General features: G+C 43.3%; 1 protein-coding gene across 1 annotated transcript in view; it reads left to right on the forward strand.

Moving 5' to 3' along the window:
* The first annotated feature begins 6,012 nt into the window (after window positions 1-6,012).
* Window positions 6,013-24,776, forward strand: part of LOC142560264 (zinc finger protein 711-like) — a 36,653-nt gene continuing 17,889 nt past the window's right edge. Inside the window, exons 1-5 of the mRNA XM_075672226.1 lie at window positions 6,013-6,310; window positions 11,511-11,620; window positions 13,518-13,570; window positions 16,028-16,148; window positions 19,789-19,895. Coding sequence (XP_075528341.1) covers window positions 11,515-11,620; window positions 13,518-13,570; window positions 16,028-16,148; window positions 19,789-19,895 — 387 coding nt within the window. The 5' untranslated portion in view covers window positions 6,013-6,310; window positions 11,511-11,514. The remainder of the gene's footprint in view (window positions 6,311-11,510; window positions 11,621-13,517; window positions 13,571-16,027; window positions 16,149-19,788; window positions 19,896-24,776) is intronic.

A 24,776-nucleotide genomic window follows, 5' to 3' on the forward strand; every position in this document is an offset into this window, starting at 1 on the left:
GAAGAGAAAGACAAAACGAACGCCGGACTGCTAAAAGGTTGGCAAGGGTCGAGGAAGGGTTTGCACATAAAGGAGGAGGGGAGATGAGGGGAGATGTTTTATAATGCTAATCACAACCAACTAGCCCAGCTGTCCATACTTAGCGATATACTTTCTAGTACATTGGGCCCTTTCTCCCCTCCTCCTTTATGTGCAAACCCTTCCTCGAGCCTTGTCAACCTTTTAGCAGTCCGGCGTTCGTTTTGTCTTTCTCTTCTCGTCCGTGTTCAATTGTGCGCTCGAACGATGTTTCATAGTGCTAATCACAACCAACTAGCCCAGCTGTCCATACTTAGCGATATACTTTCTAGTACATTGGGCCCTTTCTCCCCTCCTCCTTTATGTGCAAACCCTTCCTCGACCCTTGTCAACCTTTTAGCAGTCCGGCGTTCGTTTTGTCTTTCTCTTCTCGTCCGTGTTCAATTGTGCGCTGGAACGATGTTTCATTCTGCCGTGTCCGCCACCAGCTTTGCGCCCGTCCTTATCGCAGCACCGGCAACGCAACCAGGCGCTAAGTCCAGACTCGTGGAGCCCCACTTCTACCCCCTCCATGCGTCTTCTTGCTTTGCGTTTGCCTAAAGGTTGCATGATGCCAAGCAGCTGGCCTAGGCAACCGGGCCTCCTCTGCCGCCGCGGCGCCGCTTTCGCTCTGAGGCATCTCTGCACGATGTTCAGAGGCTATAAATTACTGCTTGCGCATCACGTGTCGAGGGCCTACTTCCCAGAAGCATTTACTTTATATTTTTTACTATGCTACGAGATGATCACGTGACACTCCCTCCTAGTCATTTTTCTTCCTCTGTGTTAGGTGATCGCGTTTAGCGCGGTTGAGAGAAAATATGGATCATCATCATCATCATCAGCCTGGTTACGCCCACTGCAGGGCAAAGGCCTCTCCCATACTTCTCCAACAACCCCGGTCATGTACTAATTGTGGCCATGCCGTCCCTGCAAACTTCTTAATCTCATCCGCCCACCTGACTTTCTGCCGCCCCCTGCTACGCTTCCCTTCTCTTGGGATCCAGTCCGTAACCCTTAATGACCATCGATTATCTTCCCTCCTCATTACATGTCCTGCCCATGCCCATTTCTTTTTCTTGATTTCAACTAGGATGTCATTAACTCGCGTTTGTTCCCTCACCCAATCTGCTCTTTTCTTATCCCTTAACGTTACACCTATCATTCTTCTTTCCATAGCTCGTTGTGTCGTCCTCAATTTGAGTAGAACCCTTTTCGTAAGCCTCCAGGTTTCTGCCCCGTAGGTGAGTACTGGTAAGACACAGCTATTATATACTTTTCTCTTGAGGGATAACGGCAACCTGCTGTTCATGATTTGGAAATGCCTGCCAAACGCACTCCAGCCCATTCTTATTCTTCTGATTATTTCCGTCTCATGATCCGGATCCGCCGTCACTACCTGCCCTAAGTAGATGTATTCCCTTACGACTTCCAGTGCCTCGCTGCCTATTGTAAATTGCTGTTCTCTCCCGAGACTGTTAAGCATTACTTTAGTTTTCTGCATATTAATTTTTAGACCCACTCTTCTGCTTTGCCTCTCCAGGTCAGTGAGCATGCTTTGAAATTGGTCCCCTGAGTTACTAAGCAAGGCAATATCATCAGCGAATCGCAAGTTACTAAGGTATTCTCCATTAATTTTTATCCCCAATTCTTCCCAATCCAGGTCTCTGAATACCTCCTGTAAACACGCTGTGAATAGCATTGGAGATATCGTATCTCCCTGCCTGACGCCTTTCTTTATTGGGATTTTGTTGCTTGCTTTATGGAGGACTACGGTGGCTGTGGAGCCGCTATAGATATCTTCCAGTATTTTTACATATGGCTCATCTACACCCTGATTCCGTAATGCCTCCATGACTGCTGAGGTTTCGACTGAATCAAACGCTTTCTCGTAATCAATGAAAGCTATATACAACGGTTGCTTATATTCTGCACATTTCTCTATCACTTGATTGATAGTGTGAATATGGTCTATTGTTGAGTAGCCTTTACGGAATCCTGCCTGGTCCTTTGGTTTACAGAAGTCTAAGGTGTTCCTGATTCTATTTGCAATCACCTTAGTAAATACTTTGTAGGCAACGGACAGTAAGCTGATCGGTCTATAATTTTTCAACTCTTTGGCGTCCCCTTTCTTATGGATTAGGATTATGTTAGCGTTCTTCTAAGATTCCGGTACGCTCGAGGTCATGAGGCATTGCGTATACAGGGTGGCCAGTTTCTCGAGAACAATCTGTCCACCATCCTTCAACAAATCTGCTGTTACCTGATCCTCCCCAGCTGCCTTCCCCCTTTGCATATCTCCTAAGGCTTTCTTTACTTCTTCCGGCGTTACCTTCGGGATTTCGAATTCCTCTAGGCTATTTTCTCTTCCATTATCGTCGTGGGTGCCACTGGTACTGTATAAATCTCTATAGAACTCCTCAGCCACTTGAACTATCTCATCCATATTAGTAATGATATTGCCGGCTTTGTCTCTTAACGCATACATCTGATTCTTGCCAATTCCTAGTTTCTTCTTCACTGTTTTTAGGCTTCCTCGGCTCCTGAGAGCATGTTCAATTCTATCCATATTATACTTCCTTATGTCAGCTGTCTTACGCTTGTTGATTAACTTCGAAAGTTCTGCCAGTTCTATTCTAGCTGTAGGGTTAGATGCTTTCATACATTGGCGTTTCTTGATCAGATCTTTCGTCTCCTGCGATAGTTTGCTGGTATCCTGCCTAACGGAGTTACCACCGACTTCCATTGCACACTCCTTCATGATGCCCACAAGATTGTCGTTCATTGCTTCAACACTAAGGTCCTCTTCCTGAGTTAAAGCTGAATACCTGTTCTGTAGCTTGATCTGGAATTCCTCTATTTTCCCTCTTACCGCTAACTCATTGATCGGCTTCTTATGTACCAGTTTCTTCCGTTCCCTCCTCAGGTCTAGGCTAATTCGAGTTCTTACCATCCTGTGGTCACTGCAGCGCACCTTGCCGAGCACGTCCACATCTTGTATGATGCCAGGGTTAGCGCAGAGTATGAAGTCTATTTCATTTCTAGTCTCGCCGTTCGGGCTCCTCCACGTCCACTTTCGGCTATCCCGCTTGCGGAAGAAGGTATTCATTATCCTCATATTATTCTGTTCCGCAAACTCTACTAATAACTCTCCCCTGCTATTCCTAGTGCCTATGCCATATTCCCCCACTGCCTTGTCTCCAGCCTGCTTCTTGCCTATCTTGGCATTAAAGTCGCCCATTAGTATAGTGTATTTAGTTTTCACTCTCCCCACCGCCGATTCCACGTCTTCATAGAAGCTTTCGACTTCCTGGTCATCATGACTGGATGTAGGGGCGTAGGCCTATACAATCTTCATTTTGTACCTCTTATTAAGTTTCACAACAAGACATGCCACCCTCTCGTTCATGCTATAGAATTCCTGTATGTTACCAGCTATATTCTTATTAATCAGGAATCCGACTCCTAGTTCTCTTCTATCCGCTAAGCCCCGGTAGCACAGGACGTGCCCGCTATTTAGCACTGTATATGCTTCTTTCGGCCTCCTAACTTCACTGAGCCCTATTATATCCCATTTACTGCCCTCTAATTCCTCCAATAGCACTGCTAGACTCGCCTCACTAGATAACGTTCTAGCGTTAAACGTTGCCAGGTTCATATTCCAATGGCGGCCTGTCCGGAGCCAGTGATTCTTAGCACCCTCTGTTGCGTCGCAGGTCTGACCGCCGCCGTGGTCAGTTGCTTCGCAGCTGCTGGGGACTGAGGGCCGGGGTTTGATTGTTGTGTTCATAGGAGGTTGTGGCCAAGTACTGCACCAGGGTGGCCAATCCTGCTCTGGTGAGGGAGTGCGTTACCGGTTCTGGTCACCGGAATCAGGCCACACTCCAGGCCTGTTTGTGCAATTTTATCAACACGCGGATTTTTTTTTTTAATCCGGTGGAAAATTGCCGGCACCGGGATTCGAACCACGAACCACGGAAAATATGGATGCAAGGGAGTAAAACTTCTGGAACTGCGCATCTGCCCTTATGACACGTACTGTCATAGACGGATCTACAGTTGATTCCGTTGGCCGATCAGGACTTGCGGAATCGTCAGCGCTTAGCGCCATGTCCGGCAATTCAAAAAGCAAAACTGCGAGCCGGACTTTCTGTGGTGCCATCGTGAATCGCATTTAAAAAGTGACATTGCCTGAAGTCAAGTTTTGTTGTTTTGTGCACAATGTTAGCAGCATCCACTTTTCCTTACGTCGTAGGCCTTCATGCCGCAGAGTGCAAGAAGGACCGAGTTATATCCTGAACTGCCAAAACCTCACTCCGCGCGCATACGCATGCATGCACCAACACATAAATAAGAATTTCCCTATTGCCTAAACTTAGCACACTTTACCCTTAGGTCTACTTCCAGAACTTCCAACATCACGCGTCATACACATGTTTGTTCAAAGGAGGCATTGGTTTGTTACAAGACATTGTGATGCACAGGGAATAAGGAACTTAATATTGCTTGCATGTTTAAGCGTATAAAATGCACACGCAGAACAATTTGCCGGTTAAGCATGTCAGGCTCTCTGGCTACTGCTACACCAAAACCACAACCACCATCACCGTCTTGCGTACTTTTTTCTAAACGTATAGCGTTTGTAAGCCCCCTGGATGTGCGATCTGTTAGTTTCGTATCAAGCTCTTTTAATCAGTGATGCGTTCAACTCACGAGAAAGCCCAAGTTTGTGAGAGTCTGCAGGCCAAGTAGACCTGGCAGATCCTGATTCTGGTGAGCGAGTCCGAGGGGGTCCAGCTCAGTAGAATTTTGGCGAGCTTGAGTCCGAATAAGCCCTAAGCAAAAAAATATAATTTGTGAGTGAGTCTGAGTGAGTTGCGTTTATTTTGTTGACCTATGCTTTTGACATATTTGTCCGCCTTTCGCCAGAGCAAGACGCGCAAGATGCAGATGCGCAAGGTACATCGACGTATGGTTCAGCATAAACCATCCTTGTTCATCGTTCAGAAGCATAAATGTCGTCACCTGCTTGTAAAAAAAAAAAAGCAGCAAAATGAGCGAAACGTCAAATGCTGTATTCTCTATTTGCTTTGGAGTTTGAAGTTGTAATTTATGCAACACAATGCAAATTCACGTGGTCTTCGACACCATACATCACAGGCCACAGTTTGCTCACCACCCGTCAGATTTGTAGTAAACACCAGAAGCAAAATGAAAATAAACCGACTTCGCTGTTGTCAAGGTAACAACGAGTGTGCACAACACACACCTTACGCTGATGCAGGGATCCTCATTAATTACCTCCGCCTTTAATATGTGCATGAAAATTTGCCCGTATGGTGTGTAATTCATTTGTAAATTTCTGCCTCCTCTTAATAAAGCTTGCGCATGCGCCATGCGGACTAGTCGATAGTACCATGCAGCATATTGCCATGGGGCAGGATAAAATCGAATCCCTTGACGTTGACAGGTCGTCTCACTTAAACTGATGGCCCGTAATCATCACGCGTGAAAGAACCAGCACTGGCAATGTAAGCTTCAGCCTAGTGTGCGATCTTATAACTGTTTCGGAAAGTGAACCGTTCGCTTGACCTCGCGTGATTGGTCAGAATCACGCTTTCGTCAGCAAACGCGTCATTCTGACCAATCACACGAAGGCAAGCGAACGATTCATCTCCCGAACCGTTATAAGACTGCACACCAGGCTTGGAGCCAACATTACGGCAAGTGGACTTGTCCACGCCATGGCGAAGACAATTAGCGTCGAAAATGAATCCGCTTGCCGAAACGTTGGCTTCGGGCTGCGGCTTCCCTTGTTCGATCGCTGTGGAGCACGTATATGAACACGGAAATTTTCAAAAAGCGCGCGCCTCTTGTTTTGCAGGTACCGGGAGTTGGTCCCCTGTCCATCAGATGGCTCTAGCAGCCACGCGCGCGGTCGAAGGAAAAAAAAAAATGCTCTTGGCGACGTTCCGGCCCGGGCTCGCTGGGCCTGCGGTACGCCCCACCGCGACCTTTCAGAACAGGGCAAACATGGGCGCCAGTCTACAGGAAAGCAAGCTTAGACCTCAACACTTATCTCTCACAGGCCACGATCGCATCACGGGGCCTCACAGCCTACCAGAAGAAACGTCGTCTGCAAGCCGAAATGTCGTCTGTTCAACGTAGTGCGGCTGCGTTCGCCCGCTTCGACCGAGCGGCGAGTTTTGTTTTCGAAATTCGTCGCCTTCTCCTCCGCACGATCGCAGACCTTGTAAGTAAACGTCTTTTTGCTATTCATCTCGTAACAAGTCTCGCGAGGAACGTTTCGTGCGCGTGCTGCGCGATCGAAGCAAGAACGGTTGCGCGACGAGCCGGGCTTAACCGAAACGTTAGCGCAGGGCTTCCCGTACGATTCGTAAAACGCCAGCGTCGCCTTGCGTAACAGTATATCACTTCCTGCCAACCCTTATCTCGAGTGACTTATCGCGCACTTATCCGCGCAGCCCCGAAACGAATGTCTGAAATAACGGCGCATATGAGCGCCTCAATATGGGCCGGGCGCGCTCGTTGCCAAAGCGGTACTTTCGTTTATTTGCTCTAGGCCTAACAGGCGAGGTCGGAAACGTCCAGCTGATTCGCTCTATTGCTTCTCTCTTTTTGTCTGCTTTACGCGCTTTCTCGTTCGCGTCTCGTCTTTCTATTCGTGCTCGCCTAGCGAAATTCTGTGAGAAAAACGCATAATACGTTTCTCTTGCTTAATGTCGAACGCGAGAAGCGTTCGGCGACAGGTTTTTTTTTGTGCCGAAGTTGTCGAAATATTTTTGTTTTCAGTTCGCTGTTGCATCTCGCAGCCGCCAGAGGACCAAGAGATTGATGCTCTCTTGTCGTCTGCTATCCTCCGCGCGTCGTCTGCTCGTAATCGGTTTCTTTACAGTTGAATGTCCGTGTTACGACTGGCAATCTTAAAAATTGGAATATAATGAGCGTATATGCAGTTCTCGTTTCAATACATATCCCGCGTTTCTTGACCTCAGCGGTTTGATCGCACTTGAGGCTGCTTCGTATGGCAGACGGGTCCGTGTTTGTACTGCGAAAATGCAAATTGAAAAGCCGTATGTTACAAAGTTCACGGTGACGAAATCTGGCAGTGCGCTCGAGTGGGGGCAAAAGTCGTCGCATTATCGACGAGTTGCTATGTCCTGATGGAAAGTGTCTTGAGTGGTAATCGATTGAAAGTTGTCCGCGTACGTGATAGAGCAGCTGGGACAAATCGTAACTGTGTCAAAGTCCTGCCAGATGACAGTTTATTCGTGCCTGAGGGAGGAAGAAACTGAAAAAAGAAAGAAGGGGGAAAAAACAACATTACTTTGTTTACGTGGTGTGAAATATTTGTCTCACGCGACCACCATTAGCGCCAGAGACAGCTGTTCTAAGGAAATTTTCGAATGTGCATATCGATCTCAGACCGCATTGTTCTTACTGTGCTGCCTCTGTTTTCAGATCCGGTTTGTCGCTCTTTCTCAGCAGCCTCTGAGATCGGGTGTTCCGGAGGCCATATGCTTTCGCACTGCGATCGAGAGTCCGCGATCCAAAAGAAAAATTAATATAAAAATTAAATAAAAGCATATATATATCAGCGAGTGCGCGCGTATGTGAATAGTTTGACACTGGTCGTTCGCCTAGGCCGGCCTTGTTCAACGGATATATTTTGCTTCGATGCAAAATATTGGCTTCTGACGCGAGCGTCAAACTAACGTCGCGTGCCGGCGTCAGCACGCGACAAAGTGCGAAGTGAACTCATACGCGATCGAAACGGCTCGCGAATTTTGTATGTTCGAGCGGCAGCACCCGTGCCCGGCCCCCATCATCATCATCATCATCATCATCATCATCATCATCATCATGATTATTATTATTATTATTATTATTATTATTATTATTATTATTATTATTATTATTATTATTATTATTATTATTATTATTATTATTATTATAAGCTTGTGCACTACTGCATTGAAGCTGCTAGGTAGTAGGGCTACATATTGTTGCTCTACTATGGTAGCTAACCCCTCTATAGATCCTGCTTTATGGGCATCAATGATCAACCTTTTTTTTTTTCTTTTTGTATATGGTATCTAGTGGTGTGCCTCAAGGCTTTGTATAAGGTCCACTTCTTTTCGTAATTTTCATCAATGACGTTTCCTCAGAAATCAAGAAGTCCTCATTTATTCTTTACTCTGATGGCGTCGCAATATTTAAGGACGTACACAGTACTAAGGACAGCCATGCTCTGCAGTCTGACCTTATACTTGCATCCTCTTAATGGCGCTCTCCAGGCTCACTCTCCAGTCATCGAAGACCAAGATACTGTCACATCCATGTAAAGCCCACAATATTGTCCACGTTTATTCTGGTGATCATGTTGCGTTGACGAGGGTTCTTGAAATAAGTGACCTCGATGTGCTTTTTGAGACTACGTTAAGCTTCTCCACCCACTCCAAGCACATAGCGTCACAAGGCCTGCGCGCACTTGGTTCCATCTGCAGACTTGCAAAAGGTTTCCCTGCCACACTTTGCTTCCCTCAAACTATTTACATCCCTCCATCTCCAATTACTTGAATATGCCTCGGGGTTGTGGAATGGCAGAAGCAATTCGAGTACCATTTTAATTGAGTGTGTGCAGAAAAAGTTCATGGGTATATATAAACATTGTTCTCCGACTGCACGGAGCAACAACTTTTCAACTCTGAATAATCATCCTACACTTCCATCACTTAGCTGCAGATGCAGTCGTACCAATGTCTTTTTTTTTTAAACAAACTCATACATGGAATTATTACTCATTCAGATCTACTAGTTTCTGTTCTGCTGCAGGTTCCGGAGAAGACTACCAAGGAACATAATATTGCTCCACAATCCTACCTCTTACAGCAAACATTTGCCTCTCCACAGAGTGCAAAGTTACAGCTGTCATTTTCTCCATCTTGACATCTTTCAAAACGTGTTGTCTTCTTTCTGTTCCGAGCTTCGCACTTGCTCTTGAGCCTTGTTTCCAGCTGCAATCCTCTCCCTCTTCTCATACTTTCTCTCTCCTTCTGTACATGTTCTCCATCTTTCAGTTGCGTGTTGTAGCTTTATTGTTATTAGTTCTGCAGTAGTTTATGCAGCTGTTTCTCGCCCTTGTTTTTTTTTCATTCTATTTCTTTTTTATCCCATAACTTTTGGTCGTAGTTGTGTTATGTTCCTGCCTTTCTTGTTTTCGTTCTTCTGTGCATCAACGCCCTGACTTCAGTGTTGTTCCCAGGTGCACTAAATAAATTATTGACTGAATGATCTATTATTATCATCGTTATCACTCTCTTGCACCGCTATCCTCTTGACAAATCATGCTATGTTGATGTCGATGGTTGAACGTGTTCTTTGTGCAAGGCAACTAGTGGCATCCCTCAAGGATCAGTATTAGGACCACTCCTTTTTTATTTTTGTGAATGATATTTCTTCCACTGTGTGTTCAGAATACTTATTTCCTTCTATCTGTTGATTTTCTTTTATATGTTGATCAGTAGTGTGAAATTCACCCTACTGATGAATGTCACATCCTGCAGTCCAACCAATCTTCTTTTTGTGAATGGTGCGAACGTAATGACCTCGCCTTGAAGGCAGCTAAAACCAAGGTTATGACTTTCACTCACAAAACTGCAACTATTCCGTTTTCTTATTCTGAAGATTTTGTACCAGTGTGTAATGTCTCTGAAGTCAGCTGCCTCAGGGTACTTCACTTTGATACAACTGCACACTTTAGTGGTCATAAAAGATGTGTTACAATGCAGGGTCTACGCTCTCTCGATTGTGTTTGCAGACTATACAAAGAATTTAATTCTCCAACACCTTTCCACGTGTTGTACACAACAATCTGTCTTCATTAACCTAAACACGCATCAGTGGTCTGGAATGGCACTTCTAAATCCAAGATAGACATCATAAAACTGGTCCAGAAAAAGTTTATAAGCATACATAGTCATCGCTTTGCTAGTACTGACAACGCATCTTTTTTAACACTGTTGGATTACTGGCACTGCCATCACTTTGTTGCTTACGTGTTTACTGATCTTCTGTTCGTTTTCAAACTCCTTCATGGTATCTTCACCTGCCCCAAACTCAGATGTATTGTGTTTCAAGGTCCACATAAGGTCACTAGGGAGCATAGATCTTTTCATGTTCCTGCCTGCCATAGCTAATAATCAACTAAGCACAGAATACAAAGTTTTTTATAACACCTACTTTGTTGAGCTCATTTTTTATACGTCACGGTTTTGTTTCCGCACTCTTCACTGGTGTATCAAAGCATAAAGTTTCACACATTGTTCAAGTCCTTTTCTCCTCTTTCTTTCCGTTGAACTTGGTGTGATTATTGTTTATGCAAACTGCCCTTTCCATAATTGCCTTCTTATACTTAATGTGCTTATTCTTTCATAGTGTGCCCAGTTCTCACTTTTTGTTTATCTTTTCCCTCTTATTTTTTCTCTCTCAGATTCTCTTGTAGATTTTTTTTTCACTGTATGCATGCACAAGCACTCACACCTTAAGGTTGTTCCTAGACACATTAAACAAATTATTGATTGATTAAAGCATGATGAAGATGAAAATGGCAGCTCGTGGAATTCAAACAAAAGCAAAGTAGCCGTGAGTGAAGGCACAGCACCTTTTTATTAAAATTTAAAAATAAAATGCAGGTTACTGCATTAGGCATATTTAAAAGGGCTCTACAACACCCGACATTTTCCTGTTACAGCATTCCGCTTATTCATATTACAGCACCACATATGCACGGTTAGCCTATTAAAGGTGATGAAAGCTGCTGTTGGTATAGCATGTTTACATGACTGGGCAAAGGACACTAATCAGCAAATCAGAAGGAAAAAAAACACTAAGATGTTTGTTCATGATTTCCCAAGTATCATGGACACTGCAATTGTACATATGCAGTTATGAAATAATAAGGATAAATTATAAAAGCAATCTGATCTTGCTTAGGGTTCCAATCTGTAATTTGCAATTGCGGTGTTCAGTTATCAATGGGCTTCATGTGTATTTGGCACCAGTATTACTTTTCCTCAATCTTGTTCTCTTTCCACTGCGACTCATCTTGCAAGTTTGTACTGGAACTGACAGTATTGCTACCTACGATGCCCCTTGATGTTTCTTTTTGGTGCTTGCACATATGTTTTTGTTCTTTCTGCATCTACTGATTTGCAGAAATTGTTATATCAATGCTTTCGTGATCATTGCCTCATGTGTAATGCCGCTTAAACAAGCCTTTGGGTTGTTCTAACAAACCAACTAACTGACTGATTGACTGACTAAGTAGATAAATATAATATAAATAAATACAACAGCTGTTTTACTCAAAGTGGCGCAGTTTTTTTTTTTTTTTTTTTTGCTAATTGGCATATTTAACTGCTTCCTTTCAGGTTAATGATGGACTCAACCAGCAATCGACACCCACTGCAACCAAACTTAAACATTGAAATCAAGCAGGAACCAGTATCGCCACCGGGCTCTGATGTCGAAGAGGAGGAATGTATGTATAGGCACTCTTTACTCAGTTGCAGGCACCTTTTCAGCGATGTCATTGCATGCTTTAATATATAATATTGAAATAATATTATATTGATGTGTTATTGAGCAGAATAAGGGCAGAAGGAAACAATGTGGACAGGAAAGGGACTCACTTACTACTTAAGTTTAATTAATAGTTTCCAAGGAAAAAGAGAGGACGCGCATGGACAGTCAAAAGGTAGATACAAGGCTCATAAAGATTCACATGTGAAGGTTAAAACAAAACCTAACACCTACTAAGATAACTTATTTCTTTATCCGTCAGCGCGCTAATGCACGTGGCTGATTGAGCACTTATCTGGCCAGCCTCAATGATTTACGTCACCAGTCCGTCATTACACTTGCTGACACTCGTAGCATTATCAAAGAGCAAGATGTAACCCCTGTCTTTTAATGCACACAGGTAGGTGCACGCCACCTGTTACAGCGTTCAGAGATGACGAGCGCTCCCCGAGTCTGTCGTTAATGCATAGACTCATTTTGCCAATGTAAACTTTACCTCAGCTTAGCTGAATCTTGTAAACGACCTCGGTGGTACAAAACTCACAGGATTTTACATGTCTCTTTCCACATGCATGTTTTGAGCTTTTCTTTTTGCTCTGGTAACGTACTAAGGAGCACAACCTCGAGAGTTTACAATGGGCTGTAAGAACAACGTCCACCCCATGCTTATGTGCAATTTTCTTCAGGTGGTGTAACATTATAAGTGTGACATACAGTGTGTCTTGGGGCATTATGGCCTAAGCGGCTGCAATGCCATTAAGCCGCTGCTGCTACTACTAATGGTATCAAAACACAGTTGTATCCCACTACGATATCAGGCAAAGAATCCCTCTGCAAAACGATTTTGGCAGCAGCGAATGCAGCAAATGTTGCCCTACATTACCTTTGCAGTGGCATAGCCAGAGATTGGCATGCAGGGCGCCATGCTACCTACCCCCCCCCCCCCCTCCTTCCCAAAGTGTTTGTGTTAGTATGGAGCTTGCCTAGTCCCCTATCACCCCTCAAGTGTGCCCTCCTCCCACCCCCACCCCCAACCCCCCTCCCCCCCCAAAAAAAAAGAAAACAAAGAGAAAAAAAAGTCCTGGCTATGCCACTGCTGCATTTACCATTATTTTTTCTCTGAAATTATTACTTTTAAGAAATGCAAGAATAACAATGCAATTCACTTATCTATTCAGATCTATGTGATAAATGAAAGTGATAAAAATGATTAGGTGTAGCAATTTGCTTTGAAACCATGCACTGAGAAAAATACTTGTAAGCAATGCCTGGCTTTTGTTTTTGTGATAGCTCTTCTCGACAATCTGAATTTGTTTCAACCATTAGGATAGAAAATGAGTCCTGTTCAGTAATTATATGTTCAATTAATTAGTTAGATATGATATGTACATGACTTATAAATAATTCATTATAATTTACAGACATGCTGATCAGCACTCATTTTCCATCCTAGTTGATGGGACAACTTGAGTAATTTTGTCATTGTGATGCTTCAAGGAAAATTTTCCAGATTTGTTTTTTTTTTAATTTTGTTTACCGTATAAATTTAATTACACGGAGGGTCTGTCTGCAATTAATTAATTGGGTTTCACGTCCCACAGCCACAATATAGCTATGAGAAATACCACACCAGGGAGCTCCAGATTAATTTTGTGTACCTGCGATTCTTTAGTATGTGCTGAAATCTCGGCAGATACGAAGTTTCTGTATTCTGTAACATGCATCTTAATTCGACTGAACTTTTGAGTCAATCACTCTGAGCCTGATCCTGGGAAATGCGTCATGGTCATATTGAAGTTAGACAAGTTCCTTTTGTCAATTACAAAGCTGTATTTCATTTTGTCTTTGTTCCGCAGATGTGACACCAGACTTGTACAGGAGCTCCTGTATTCCACATCTAACCATTAAGGTAAACAGTTATGTTTCTTTTTTTCTTTTACCAGTATTCATTACCTCGTGCTCACTGCTTTGATAATGCTAATCTTTGATGGTCAGTGAGCAAATGCATATGTACAGAGAAGTCCCAACATATCTTTATTTGGTGGAGCTCGTTAAGCTTTAACACAATTGGTACAAGAAGGATCAAGAGATGGCACCGCCATCTCGTATGTACGGTAGTAAATGCTGGCGCCACGCTCCTTCTGAATCCTGCACTCGCTCTGTTGCGGGAACCCTCCTTTTCTACGAACTTGGAGCAGACTAAGTACCAAGTTGCGCGCAGCCCTCCTGCTCCTCTCCTCTCCTGCTCCTCAGCTGCCGGTCTGAGAACATTCTACTCTTTGTGCCTCCATGTGACCACAAATATTCCTATGTACCACTCGCTTAATGAACCCAGCTAACCCCCGTTAACAAAAGTCCTGTGTTCTATCGTCCACTATGCGAGACCTAACGCAACAACAATGAGATACAAAATTTGTACCTATACTCATTCATAACCTAAGAAATCAGTAAAAGCTTAGCCAACAACACTGCCCCACCCCCCTTGCCCACAATACTGTCATCACTCTGCCTTTGATAACACCCTCAGTGTAACCTTTGTCTACACTAATGCTCTCAGAACAAGCTCCGCCCATAATACTAACTTCACTCTGCCAACAATACCTCCCTCTCTACAGGCCTTGCCCGCAGTACCACCTTTATCTCATTTGTTAATATCACCCTCAGTTAAGCTCCACCCGAAATCTGGCCTCTGTGCCCTCTGTGCTACAAAAAATCGCTCCCAAGAGACGCAGACTTTGAAAGAAGCTCACCTCTACCATGGTGTCACAAAAGTGAGCGACTGTAATTGGTTGGCACATCCATACAGGTTGTCTTCAAGTTGGACAGGCAGTGTTTATTTTCCACAGCATTCTTAGGTTGCAAAAGACTACAGAAAGATTAATGTTGGCAGATTCTCTTGCAGAAAAAGAAAGACGCTTGTCTTTGTAATTCAACTTCAAGGCTGTTGCTCCAGTTTAGTGTGGATAAATGAAGTAGAAGCAATCATGGTGTAAAGTAATCAAGAAAGCAATGTCACTTTCACAGCACAGTGTATGCAATGTATGCGTGTGGGTATCATTAGAGCCCATTGTAGAGTCACACATTTTCATTAAATAAATGTTGAGCAATATATTGCAAGTTCTGAACGCATTGTTTATTGGAACATACAATTAAAACCGATTTCTCAGGCTGTGTAAAGATCGAATTGACAGAAGCTTTCTGCACTTAGCAGCTCTGCACTATATCACATGAACATATTCACACACCAGTATCATAGAGCTGGACATGTCAGATTACCGACTGGTAGAGCGTAATCGAAAGTTGGCAGGCTGGTAAAAAGCTTGATGTAATGTCACATAAAATATGGGACAGCTGATTTTTAATCATTATGGCCAGGTATTATGTTTATGTAGTATCAGAGATAAAACTAAAGCAGACCCAAAGCTCACCTCAGAGAAGCGCAGAATTTCTCATGTACAGTATATGATTGAAATCATTAAAGGGCATTTAAGCAGCAGCAATTCTAAGGTGCATTTTCTGTAGGTTGTGCTACTGGCCACAGGCACGATCTCTTATCAGTCCCATATCAGCTGAGAAACAACACAGATAAGACTCTTTTATTTCTGCAAATGACAGCAGAGAGAAATTATCTGATCTGCATGCAGTCAACACGGTAATATAGACACCGCATACTTTCTCCAGTGAGCATTTTTAACTGGCTAACAAATGTTAATAGTTAGCGCTCACCTGAGGACGCACCTTTCTGTATCACAACCTTTTCGAATGTTGTCACCAATTCTATCTGTTGTCTATATTGTTGCTAAACGTTGTGTAATCAGATTGCATGTGTAATGTGAATAGTGTTGTACATTCTGTAACGCGCATGAGCACCAGCTATTACGCTGGAATCTACATCGAGTCACATTTAAATAGCCGACGTATCTGACTCGTAGATCTGGTTTTGATGATTGACAACTGTGCTTGCTGCTTTCACTCTGCTTTGAGCATCACCTGTCTTTCTGCGCACATGTTCACCCAATAAAGTGTTAAATTCATTACTCAGAGTTTTGCTAGCGTCTGGCTCTTTACCATCACTAAAATGTGGCAATGTAGATAACTTTCAGATGTTTGTTCAAAGCTGATTGGCCTTTTATATGCATTCGACCCCGCCCCCCTGGATACTGAAATTCTTTGTATACAAAATTGTTCTCGTGTAACATACCTTTATCATTTGTTACCCACTCTGCAATGACATTTGCGAGGAATCAGCAGTGTTGATAAGTAAATTAACATGGGAGAATGCACATTCGTTGGGACTCTTCAACATTGTACATTGCATTGTCATAAGTAGAAACCTAGTGCAAAAACATTTTTAATTTGCATGCAGAAGGAGGAACCTACCTCATCACCAGAAGCATCACCAAATAGAGCATTTGATCAAGGAACAAGTGATCACTCAGCAACTGCAGTCCGCCAAACGCTGAAGAAAAACATATCACCGTCATCAGGTGCACTTCTGCATTATGATATACCCACAGTTCATTTCCTGCTTTCAATTTCATTTTGTTTCGTGAGTGTACTGTTGTGCTCAGTATGACCTACAGCGTGATAGCACCTGCTGCAGCACTTACTGGGTTTGGCCGTGAAGTAATGAGACTGGGTTCGGTAAAACGAATTTATTGATCCGATCGGTAAATACTATTAAAATTCTTCAAACTAGTCTCCTTGTGCATCAATACACCACTGCCAACACGATTCCCAGGCTGCAAAAGCTCCCTAGAAGTCAGCTGTCGTAACATGTTTCAGAGACTCTGTGACAGCCCGCTGGATTGCGGGAACATAATCAAAACGGCGACCTTTCAAGCTTCTTTGGAGCTCTGGGAACAGGAAAAAGTCGGCCGGGCTCACATCGGGGCTGTACGGTGGTTGCGACAAGGTTGCAACCCCTATTCAGGAAAGGTAGGCAGTCACAACGAAGGCGGTGTGGGCCAGAGCATTATTGTGGTGGAGCTTCCAGCGATCAGCACTCCGGTCTTTTCCGTTTGACGGCTCTGTGAAGGCGCTCAAGGACTTCTCTGTAGAACACGGCGGGTGTTGACGGGTCGACCCGGACGTACAAATCCTTTGTGGACCACCCCACGGTAGTCAAAAAAGACAATGCACACTGTCTCGTCCTTGGACTTCGACATTCTCACTTTCTTGGGACGCGGAGAGCTCGCAGTGTGCCACTCCGAATTTTGGCGCATGGTTTCGGAGTTGTACTAGAACACCCACGACTTGTTGCCTGCTATTACACCATCTAAAAGGTCCTGCACATTTTCTAGCTGCACCTACATCTCACAGGAAATGTCAACTTGCCGTTGTTCTTGTTCATCACTCAACACTTTTGGCACCAATTTCGAACAGACCTACCGCACATTGAAATTTTCAGAAATAATTTTGTGAACCGTTGCTTTGCACATGTTGAGATCATTGGCAATTAAACTGTTAATCAAACGACGATCAGAGTCTAGGAGATTTATTACTTTAGCCACATTTTCGTCCAAACCACTCGTTGAAAGGTATCCAGATCGCTCCATGTCTTCAACAGTCTTCTTGAACTCATTGAACCACCGGAAAAAGTCGGCCCGTCATAGGGCGTCATCTTTGTAAGCCTCCTTTATTAACCTTAACCTTGAACCTTAACCTTAAAGCAAGCATCTCGGAAGTGGTTTTGCCCAGGTGAAAGCAAAATTTAATCACGCAGCGCTGCTCCAGTGAACGCTTCATTTTTGACGTTTTCTGCCATGACACAAACTCGAAAACAGCTTTTGCGGCACTTCAGATCCTCACGTCGTCAAAGCTTGGATGCAACTGCCGCCCGGTATACTCCTTAGCTTAGAACCTCCACCACAAATCCCACCTCCAGGGAACATGCTGCTGGCCCCTGCAGCGCTGTGCAACAGGCAGTCTCATTACTTTACGGACAAACCCTGTATGTGCTTTAGCCAGACTTCTACATATTACAGAAAAAAAGTAACTGATTACAGTTGAATTACTGTCCCACGAAAGTAACTTGGCAATTACTAAAAAGTAACTATTACTTTTACCAGACTTTCCTTCCAACTTTTTTTAGTATTGCACAAATACAGTAAACATATAAAACGAGCCGCTCTGGCTCTTTCAGTGCGTCGCTGCAGCCCTTCACACGACGTTTTACTTTACTAAGAAATTCTTTTCAAGGTTTTCATCACCCATCTCCCCTCTTTTTCTTCTAAAGACATCGGCAGCGACACTGAAAGCTCACTGGATGTGCACGCTGGAAGGAATGGTGGTGGTGTTGTAGCGTATGAACACCTTGCACACGAGACCGTGGTTGCACGATGCCGCAGTACTCGCATCTGGATCCTCTATGAAGCATAGCATTTCACTGCTGTTGGAGCTCGTAGAAGGCGCTCCTGGCAGGGAAAAGCTGAAAACATCGCCCATATGTAATTTGCTGGCAACAAATTCTGAAGTGGCCATCGGTCTGAACTCGCAGCACCGCCGGTTCAATTTGCCGTCCAGCATCTGATGGAGCTCTTGCCGGCCTCCTTCAGTTGATTGCCCTTGAGACTTAAACCAGAGCTTTGCAAGGAACACCAGCGAAAGTTCACGTTCTTTGAAAACGTAGCTAAATGTGTATTGTAATTAAAAATACAGGTGTTTATCATTCAACCCTCAACATACTGTTTGTGTTACAATCGCAAAATAAGTGTGCGTGAGTCAGGTATCATGAAGACAAACAGGAACATGTATGTTCAATGCCCAAGAAATTGTCTATTTGATAGACATTGTAGACTGCACTAAGCAAAAGACTGAGTGGTAACTCTTTCCACCTGCACTTAACAACTTAACGCTTAACAACACCTGCAAGAGAGGTGTGTGAAACTCAGTTTTGCCTATTGAAGCAGGCGTACCCATGAGACTGCCGCATTGGACGACCATAGGCATCCTACTGCACTTCCCGCCAAAATGAAGTGCTAAATCCAGCGTGTCCTCTTACAGCTTATCTAATCAATAAAGTAACGGGTTACATGCAATTTGTTACTGAAAAAATGTAGTTACATTACAGTGACCATTATCGAGTAAAAAAAGTAATCATTTAATTACAAAGTTACCAAGAGATGCAATCAATTACAAGTAATTAATCACATGTGATTTTTTACATACAAGTCTTGCTGTAGGTCATACTAAACACAACAGTGCTTTGACAGCCATTGGCCCAGTACAAAAGAACAGCAATACATGTGAAAAACATCTGCTACAAAGGGGATAGCAGCATGGTGTATACTGTTGTCATCTCTCTGTCTCTATGTATATGGCCAATATCTGTGTTTGCTTGAGTTTCGCTTGATTGCAGAGCTTTTTAGCATTCTTACATTGAAGATATTTTATCTTTCCAGGTCTTTTTTTTATAATACACATCATGGTCTGTGTTGTCTCTCACAATACCGTGTTGACTGACTATAACCCCTTCAAGTGCCAATTAATTCTGTCCACTCAAATTTTAGTTTCACGACATTTCTCGCATCTTTAGAATCAAGAAAAACATGCAGTTGCAGGACGAATTGAGAATTCTCACTTCTTCAGTGAGTTTTGTCTAGCTTATTATAGAATGCAGATTCCATGCGAGAACTCTCTACAGGAATGTCACATATAAGAACATTAACTATTTTATGCTTTCTCAAATACACTTCGAGAACACCTAGCTGGCTACTTGAAAAATATGCCTCATATTAAACATTATAAAAAATAATGAAAACGAACCCAATACATGACGAATTGGCATTGAAAGTAAACACCTAGTTGTTTCTTATCCAATTTATCTTCCTAAAACACGTTACACATGTTATTCAAACTTGCAGCACAGGTCCAATGAGAAGTGTATCAAGCTGCACGTGATACATATGTTAAATTATTATTTTCATTAGTGTTTTGCTTTTGGTGTACTTTTCTGGCATTCACAAATATGCATTCAGCGTATGAACGGGATGTGGCATCGAAAAAGAGCGTTTCAGAGTTAAGTGTGCATGTTGCATACTGTCTTTGCATTTCTACATAAGCTTATTGGCGACATATCAGCTTACCTGTGATAGCCTCGCACTAAAGCTGCCATCTATATTGCAGCCTGTGCTCCAAACAATGTCAGCGCCGGCCCCCGTGACCACACAGAGTCAGAGTCTGAAGAAGTACATGGCGGTGTGCCACTTCAGGTGTGCCTTGAAGTCGGCGAGGTAGGTTGCATTCTTCTCTCTCCTTGAGAGAAATGCTAGAAGGAGACCATGAATTCCATAGCTGACTACTTCAGCTTGGAATACTACCGCATCACAAGCAAAATTGGAAATCATCATCATCAGCAGCAGCAGCAGCAGCCTGGTTACGACCACTGCAGGGCAAAGGCCTCTCCCATATTTCTCCAACTACCCCAGTCATGTACTAATTGCGGCCATGTCGGCCCTGCAAACTTCTTAATCTCATCCGCCCACCTAACTTTCTGCTGCCCTCTGCTACGCTTCCCTTCCCTTGGAATCCATTCCGTAACTCTTAATGACCAGCGGTTATCTTCCCTCCTCATTATGTGTCCTGCCCATGCCCATTTTTTTTTCTTGATTTCAACTAAGATATCAAAATTAGAAATAGGAACACACAAAAGAAAGACACAGGAACCATGAACAGAGATACAGTGTCGATGTGTTCATTGCATTTGTGCGTCCACGTTTTGTTTATGCCACACTAGTATTCCAAGATAACACACCAACAAACCTGTGTCACAACCATTTTGGATCACTTTGGCGATGTCTGTCAGCAAGCGCTCGCATAGGTCGGCATGGTAAGCCAACAGACTCATACCAACTCACCAATATTATCGTATTATTATTTTACTCACTCACACTGATGCACACTCATACTCATTGGCGTATTTATATTTTGTGAACGCCGAAAACACGTGAGAGCTGCGGCGCTTTTGCCCAAAGCTTGTGCACACGCGCGAATTGCGAGAGAGAAATCTGGGGAGTACGCCTAGGAACGACGGAGGAGTAAGCACTTTGCTCCGTTCGTCCCCACGTGATGGCAATGCAGACTAAGCGACAACCAATGCTTAACTTCGATTCAACTGGGATCACAGTGGCCGAACCAGAGTCTGTCACGGGGAAGCATACAAAACAACCAACTAGCAGTAACAATGTGTCATTATTCATTGGTCTACAGCCGCTAAAGCGGTGTCTACCTAAGCCTGCACCCCTGCACTTTGCGCGAGGTCGCGTCACTCCCCTTGGCAGGAACCTTCCATGTCAGGCCCAGTGGGGCGAATCTTAGGTAAAGAAACAACCACTACAGAAGTGAAAGGGGGAAATGATATAGTAATGGAGATATTTTGTTGAAAAGCTAATAAAATGCTTGAACACACATTTGAACAACTGACCACACAATCAAGAGTGCAGCGCTGTGACCGTTATGCCACGAAGGACGAACGGAGGATATGCTCATTTCGGAGCATTTATCAGCGGTTGTGTAGTGTAGCTGGGCTAGGGTGGGTGAAAGCATGTTCATTGTCCATAGTACCTAGGCGCAGTCCCAACATTTTCATCTCATAACTCACGCACGCACGTGTGCATCAGGGAAACGTAGCATATCACTTTTGCATCTGCACCGTTGACAAAACGGAAGCACATCCCAGGAAGCGCACAGCTGGCTAGTAGACGTCTACCTTCCAGCTTGGTCTAGGTAAGGCCACAGCTAGTAGCTGTCTTCTGAAAGCTGTACTATAGACTTAGACCTCTACAAGCCAGCTGGCAGCTCAGCTAATGCTCCCTCCACTTAGGGCAAGCAGCCACCTCGGGAAACATTGCTGTAGCTGCGGGGTAGACATTCAATGTCCAGGCTTGTTTCAGCTTTGCAGGTGCTATACTTGGCTCTACTTATCGTGTTTACATTCTGGAAGGTTGAATTATGTTACATGTCGCTACAAAAGTGCAGGAGAGGCAACGACCACAGTAAAATTTCCACTTTGACAGTGGTCAGTGTTTTTCTTGTGCCAATTCCCAACCAGGTGAGCTGTCTCCAAGCCCCTTGATTTCCCCATGCCATTGTAATATTGCATAAATGTCAAATTGATAATCATTTAAAGAAGTAATAAATACAGTGCAACAAAATACTTTTTGTGAATGCATAGCAGTAGTACCAAAATAGTTATCCCAACATTCACAAACAAATGTATTTGTGCCCTACGTATTGTTCTCCCACCCCTTGTAAACTGCTCTTTGTAAACTGAAAGACAACAGTTTTCACCTAAGCTTGTGCAAGTATGTGCATTCCTAGTGATCAAATGGCATCAGCACTAACTTTGTTGTGTACCAAAGTTAGTTGGTAACAAAATATTATTGGAGGTTTTCATACAAAGTATGACATCTGCCTTTATGCATGTGCAGCAGAAGAAGCAGCTTTACATTATGCCCCTTTATTTAAAAAAAAATTTAAGATACAGCTTAAACAAGTGTAGCAGTTCAGTCCAGGGTTCGTACAAAACATTCGACGCAAAATTGAAGGACAATTCAAGGACTTCAAGTAAACCAAAGGCTAAAATTCAAGGAGGGGCAAATATACCTTATTCGTACTCATAGACTGAAACATAGAGGCATGTTTCCTTACAGCTAAGCTCTTCAGGTTGCTTTTCTAAGTTGACTCCCTATGTAATAACATCAATCTCCTTCTGGCATGAGAGTTAGTAGTGTTTGTGTTCATGCCAAATGGCTGAAGCTTTCCCAGTCCACTCATTCTGTTTAACGATTCTCAACGTTCGAGCATCCTCCCTGTAAATAGTTCTACACTTTCAAAGTTAGAAAGGACCATTGTTCTGTGATAGTAGTGGATCAGTATCAGCATACTATACCATGAAGGCCAGCTATAGCAGTGCACTTCATTATCATGTCTGTCTGAAATAGTGCAACAGATGTATGATTCTATTTCTCTTGTTCCACAGGCCATGAGTAGGTTCCACTACGTGTGCATTTTATATGCAGTATACCTGTACTGGTATGAAAATGCATAAATCCATATGCAAAAACCACATATACTATTTTCACGAACGAATACAGCCAATAAGTACTACTATCACCTCACGTAAGCTGCCCTCTGAATGGTTGCAAGCAGTACTAAAGGCAGCAGATCTGACTGCAAGTGTGTGGAGAGTGCATATTAAGCGAGAGAAAACAGCATGCAGAAAGGCTGTTTCCTGTCTCTACACAGACACAGCCTTGCATACTTGCTCATAGATGCTTAAGGGAGCAGTAAAAAAATGCAGTTTATTTTATAAATGCCAATGTGATTCAGTATGGTTCCCATGAATATGACTAATAGAGCATGTCCTTAGTAAATGCAACTTCTTTACAGAGAATTTAGAAATCTTAGTTATCAGTGCACCCAAAATAAGAAATTGTCTGGTTAAAACGTTGATTCAAATGTTTTTAAAGCGGTTACAGGACCTAATGAGCGTTTTTTGAGAGCATTACTAACTGTAGTAGACTTTATCTTCAAATAAAGCAAACAGTGTTGAGAAAGAAAGGTCAAGACATGGAAGGAATTGTAAGCTTGAAAGGCTGCAAAAGCACATTGCAATGCTCTCTTGAATGTATCTTTTCAGTAACCAATGTTCTAAAAGGCTTATTTTGCACCATGGCCACAAAAACTACACCATTGTCACTTCAGCAACACACACGCACACGCAAAACTGATTTGTGGTGCTTTCAGAAGTTACAAATTGCAACTACAGCTGAACTGTGGCTGGCCCACCACAAAGACCTCGTTGTGGGCCCTGGAGCCATCTTTTGATTAGGAGGCCCACCATTTCTGCTAACTGGGAAGGTGTGATTTTCACCCGGGAATACTTCGTTGCAATCTTCTACGGACAACTGGGACTCCCATGCAGAAAGTTGGTCAATGAGATCACAACTACGGAACTTCCTTCTTCGTGCCACCTCAGGGAAAGGTGCAGCTGCTTAAACAAGGATTGGCAGGCTCAATGGTTTCTAGTATTTTGCACGAGTTAAAACAAGACAATTATGCCTCTTTTTTAAAATTAATTAATGCACCTAGGAGAAATTCATTAAGGGAGTACTGACACAAAAATTTTGTGCCACACTTTTGCTTTTTTAGGTAGTTGCCAACCCCACAATTATGACATGGAGCCACAATTCCTTGAGCAGCACAAATAATTATCACATTGCATTTTATGCAGCTAGTTTAATATGTACTCCAAGTGCAGCACTATTTTAGACATGAAGCAGGAGACTATTCACATCACTGAAACTATCATTGGAATTCATGCGGTGTCACAAACAACTCGAGCACGAGACAGCTCAATGCAGTAGTTGATGGTGACATAAAATGCAGGAGGACTCTCTCCCATTATCCTATCAAGTACTGAATGATCCCTGTTTTCACAATATGGTCATAGTGTGTGTGTGTACGTCAGTTGTGTCTGGTACTATGAGACTGCCACATTGAGTATAGGTGACATGAATATACTTCTGTTTCACATCCAAAGGCACACTACACCTCGCACATGTTTTGAGCTGTCATACCAAGAGGTAATATATTAATAATATTTCTGTATTATTAAACAAGTAATTGAGGCTCCATAGCATAATTACTCAGTTCACAGCTACACATTTTTGGCATAAAAACGAGACAAAACTTTTGTGGTATACTCGTAAAAAAGTTAAGTACTCTCTCATCAGCACAAACAATGACAAACAACTTTATCATCGAGGAGAGAGTGTTGGGAGGCTAGTTGGTAAGACATTTTTTTTGTGAACTTAAACTGCACTAGGGACAACAGACCGAGGTATATGAAGGCGGACGAACGCAGACTAACAACTGGTTTACTGAAATCACACAATGCTGCCTCTTCGAACTATGCTCATGCCCAAGCCAGATCGTAACCGCGTGACCATGGAACACTCCCTCGGCAAGCCCCTATCTACGCATAAAAATTGAGCTCTTTCTTGAAAAGATACACTGACGGTTCATCTACCATACACTGACGGTTCATCTACCTCAGTGTCTTGTCCCTAGCGCACTTTAAGTTCACAAAAAAACCTTGTTTTGATGTCAAG

The sequence above is a fragment of the Dermacentor variabilis genome, chromosome 10, assembly GCF_050947875.1.
Source record: "Dermacentor variabilis isolate Ectoservices chromosome 10, ASM5094787v1, whole genome shotgun sequence".
NCBI classification, from domain to species: Eukaryota; Metazoa; Arthropoda; class Arachnida; order Ixodida; family Ixodidae; genus Dermacentor; species Dermacentor variabilis.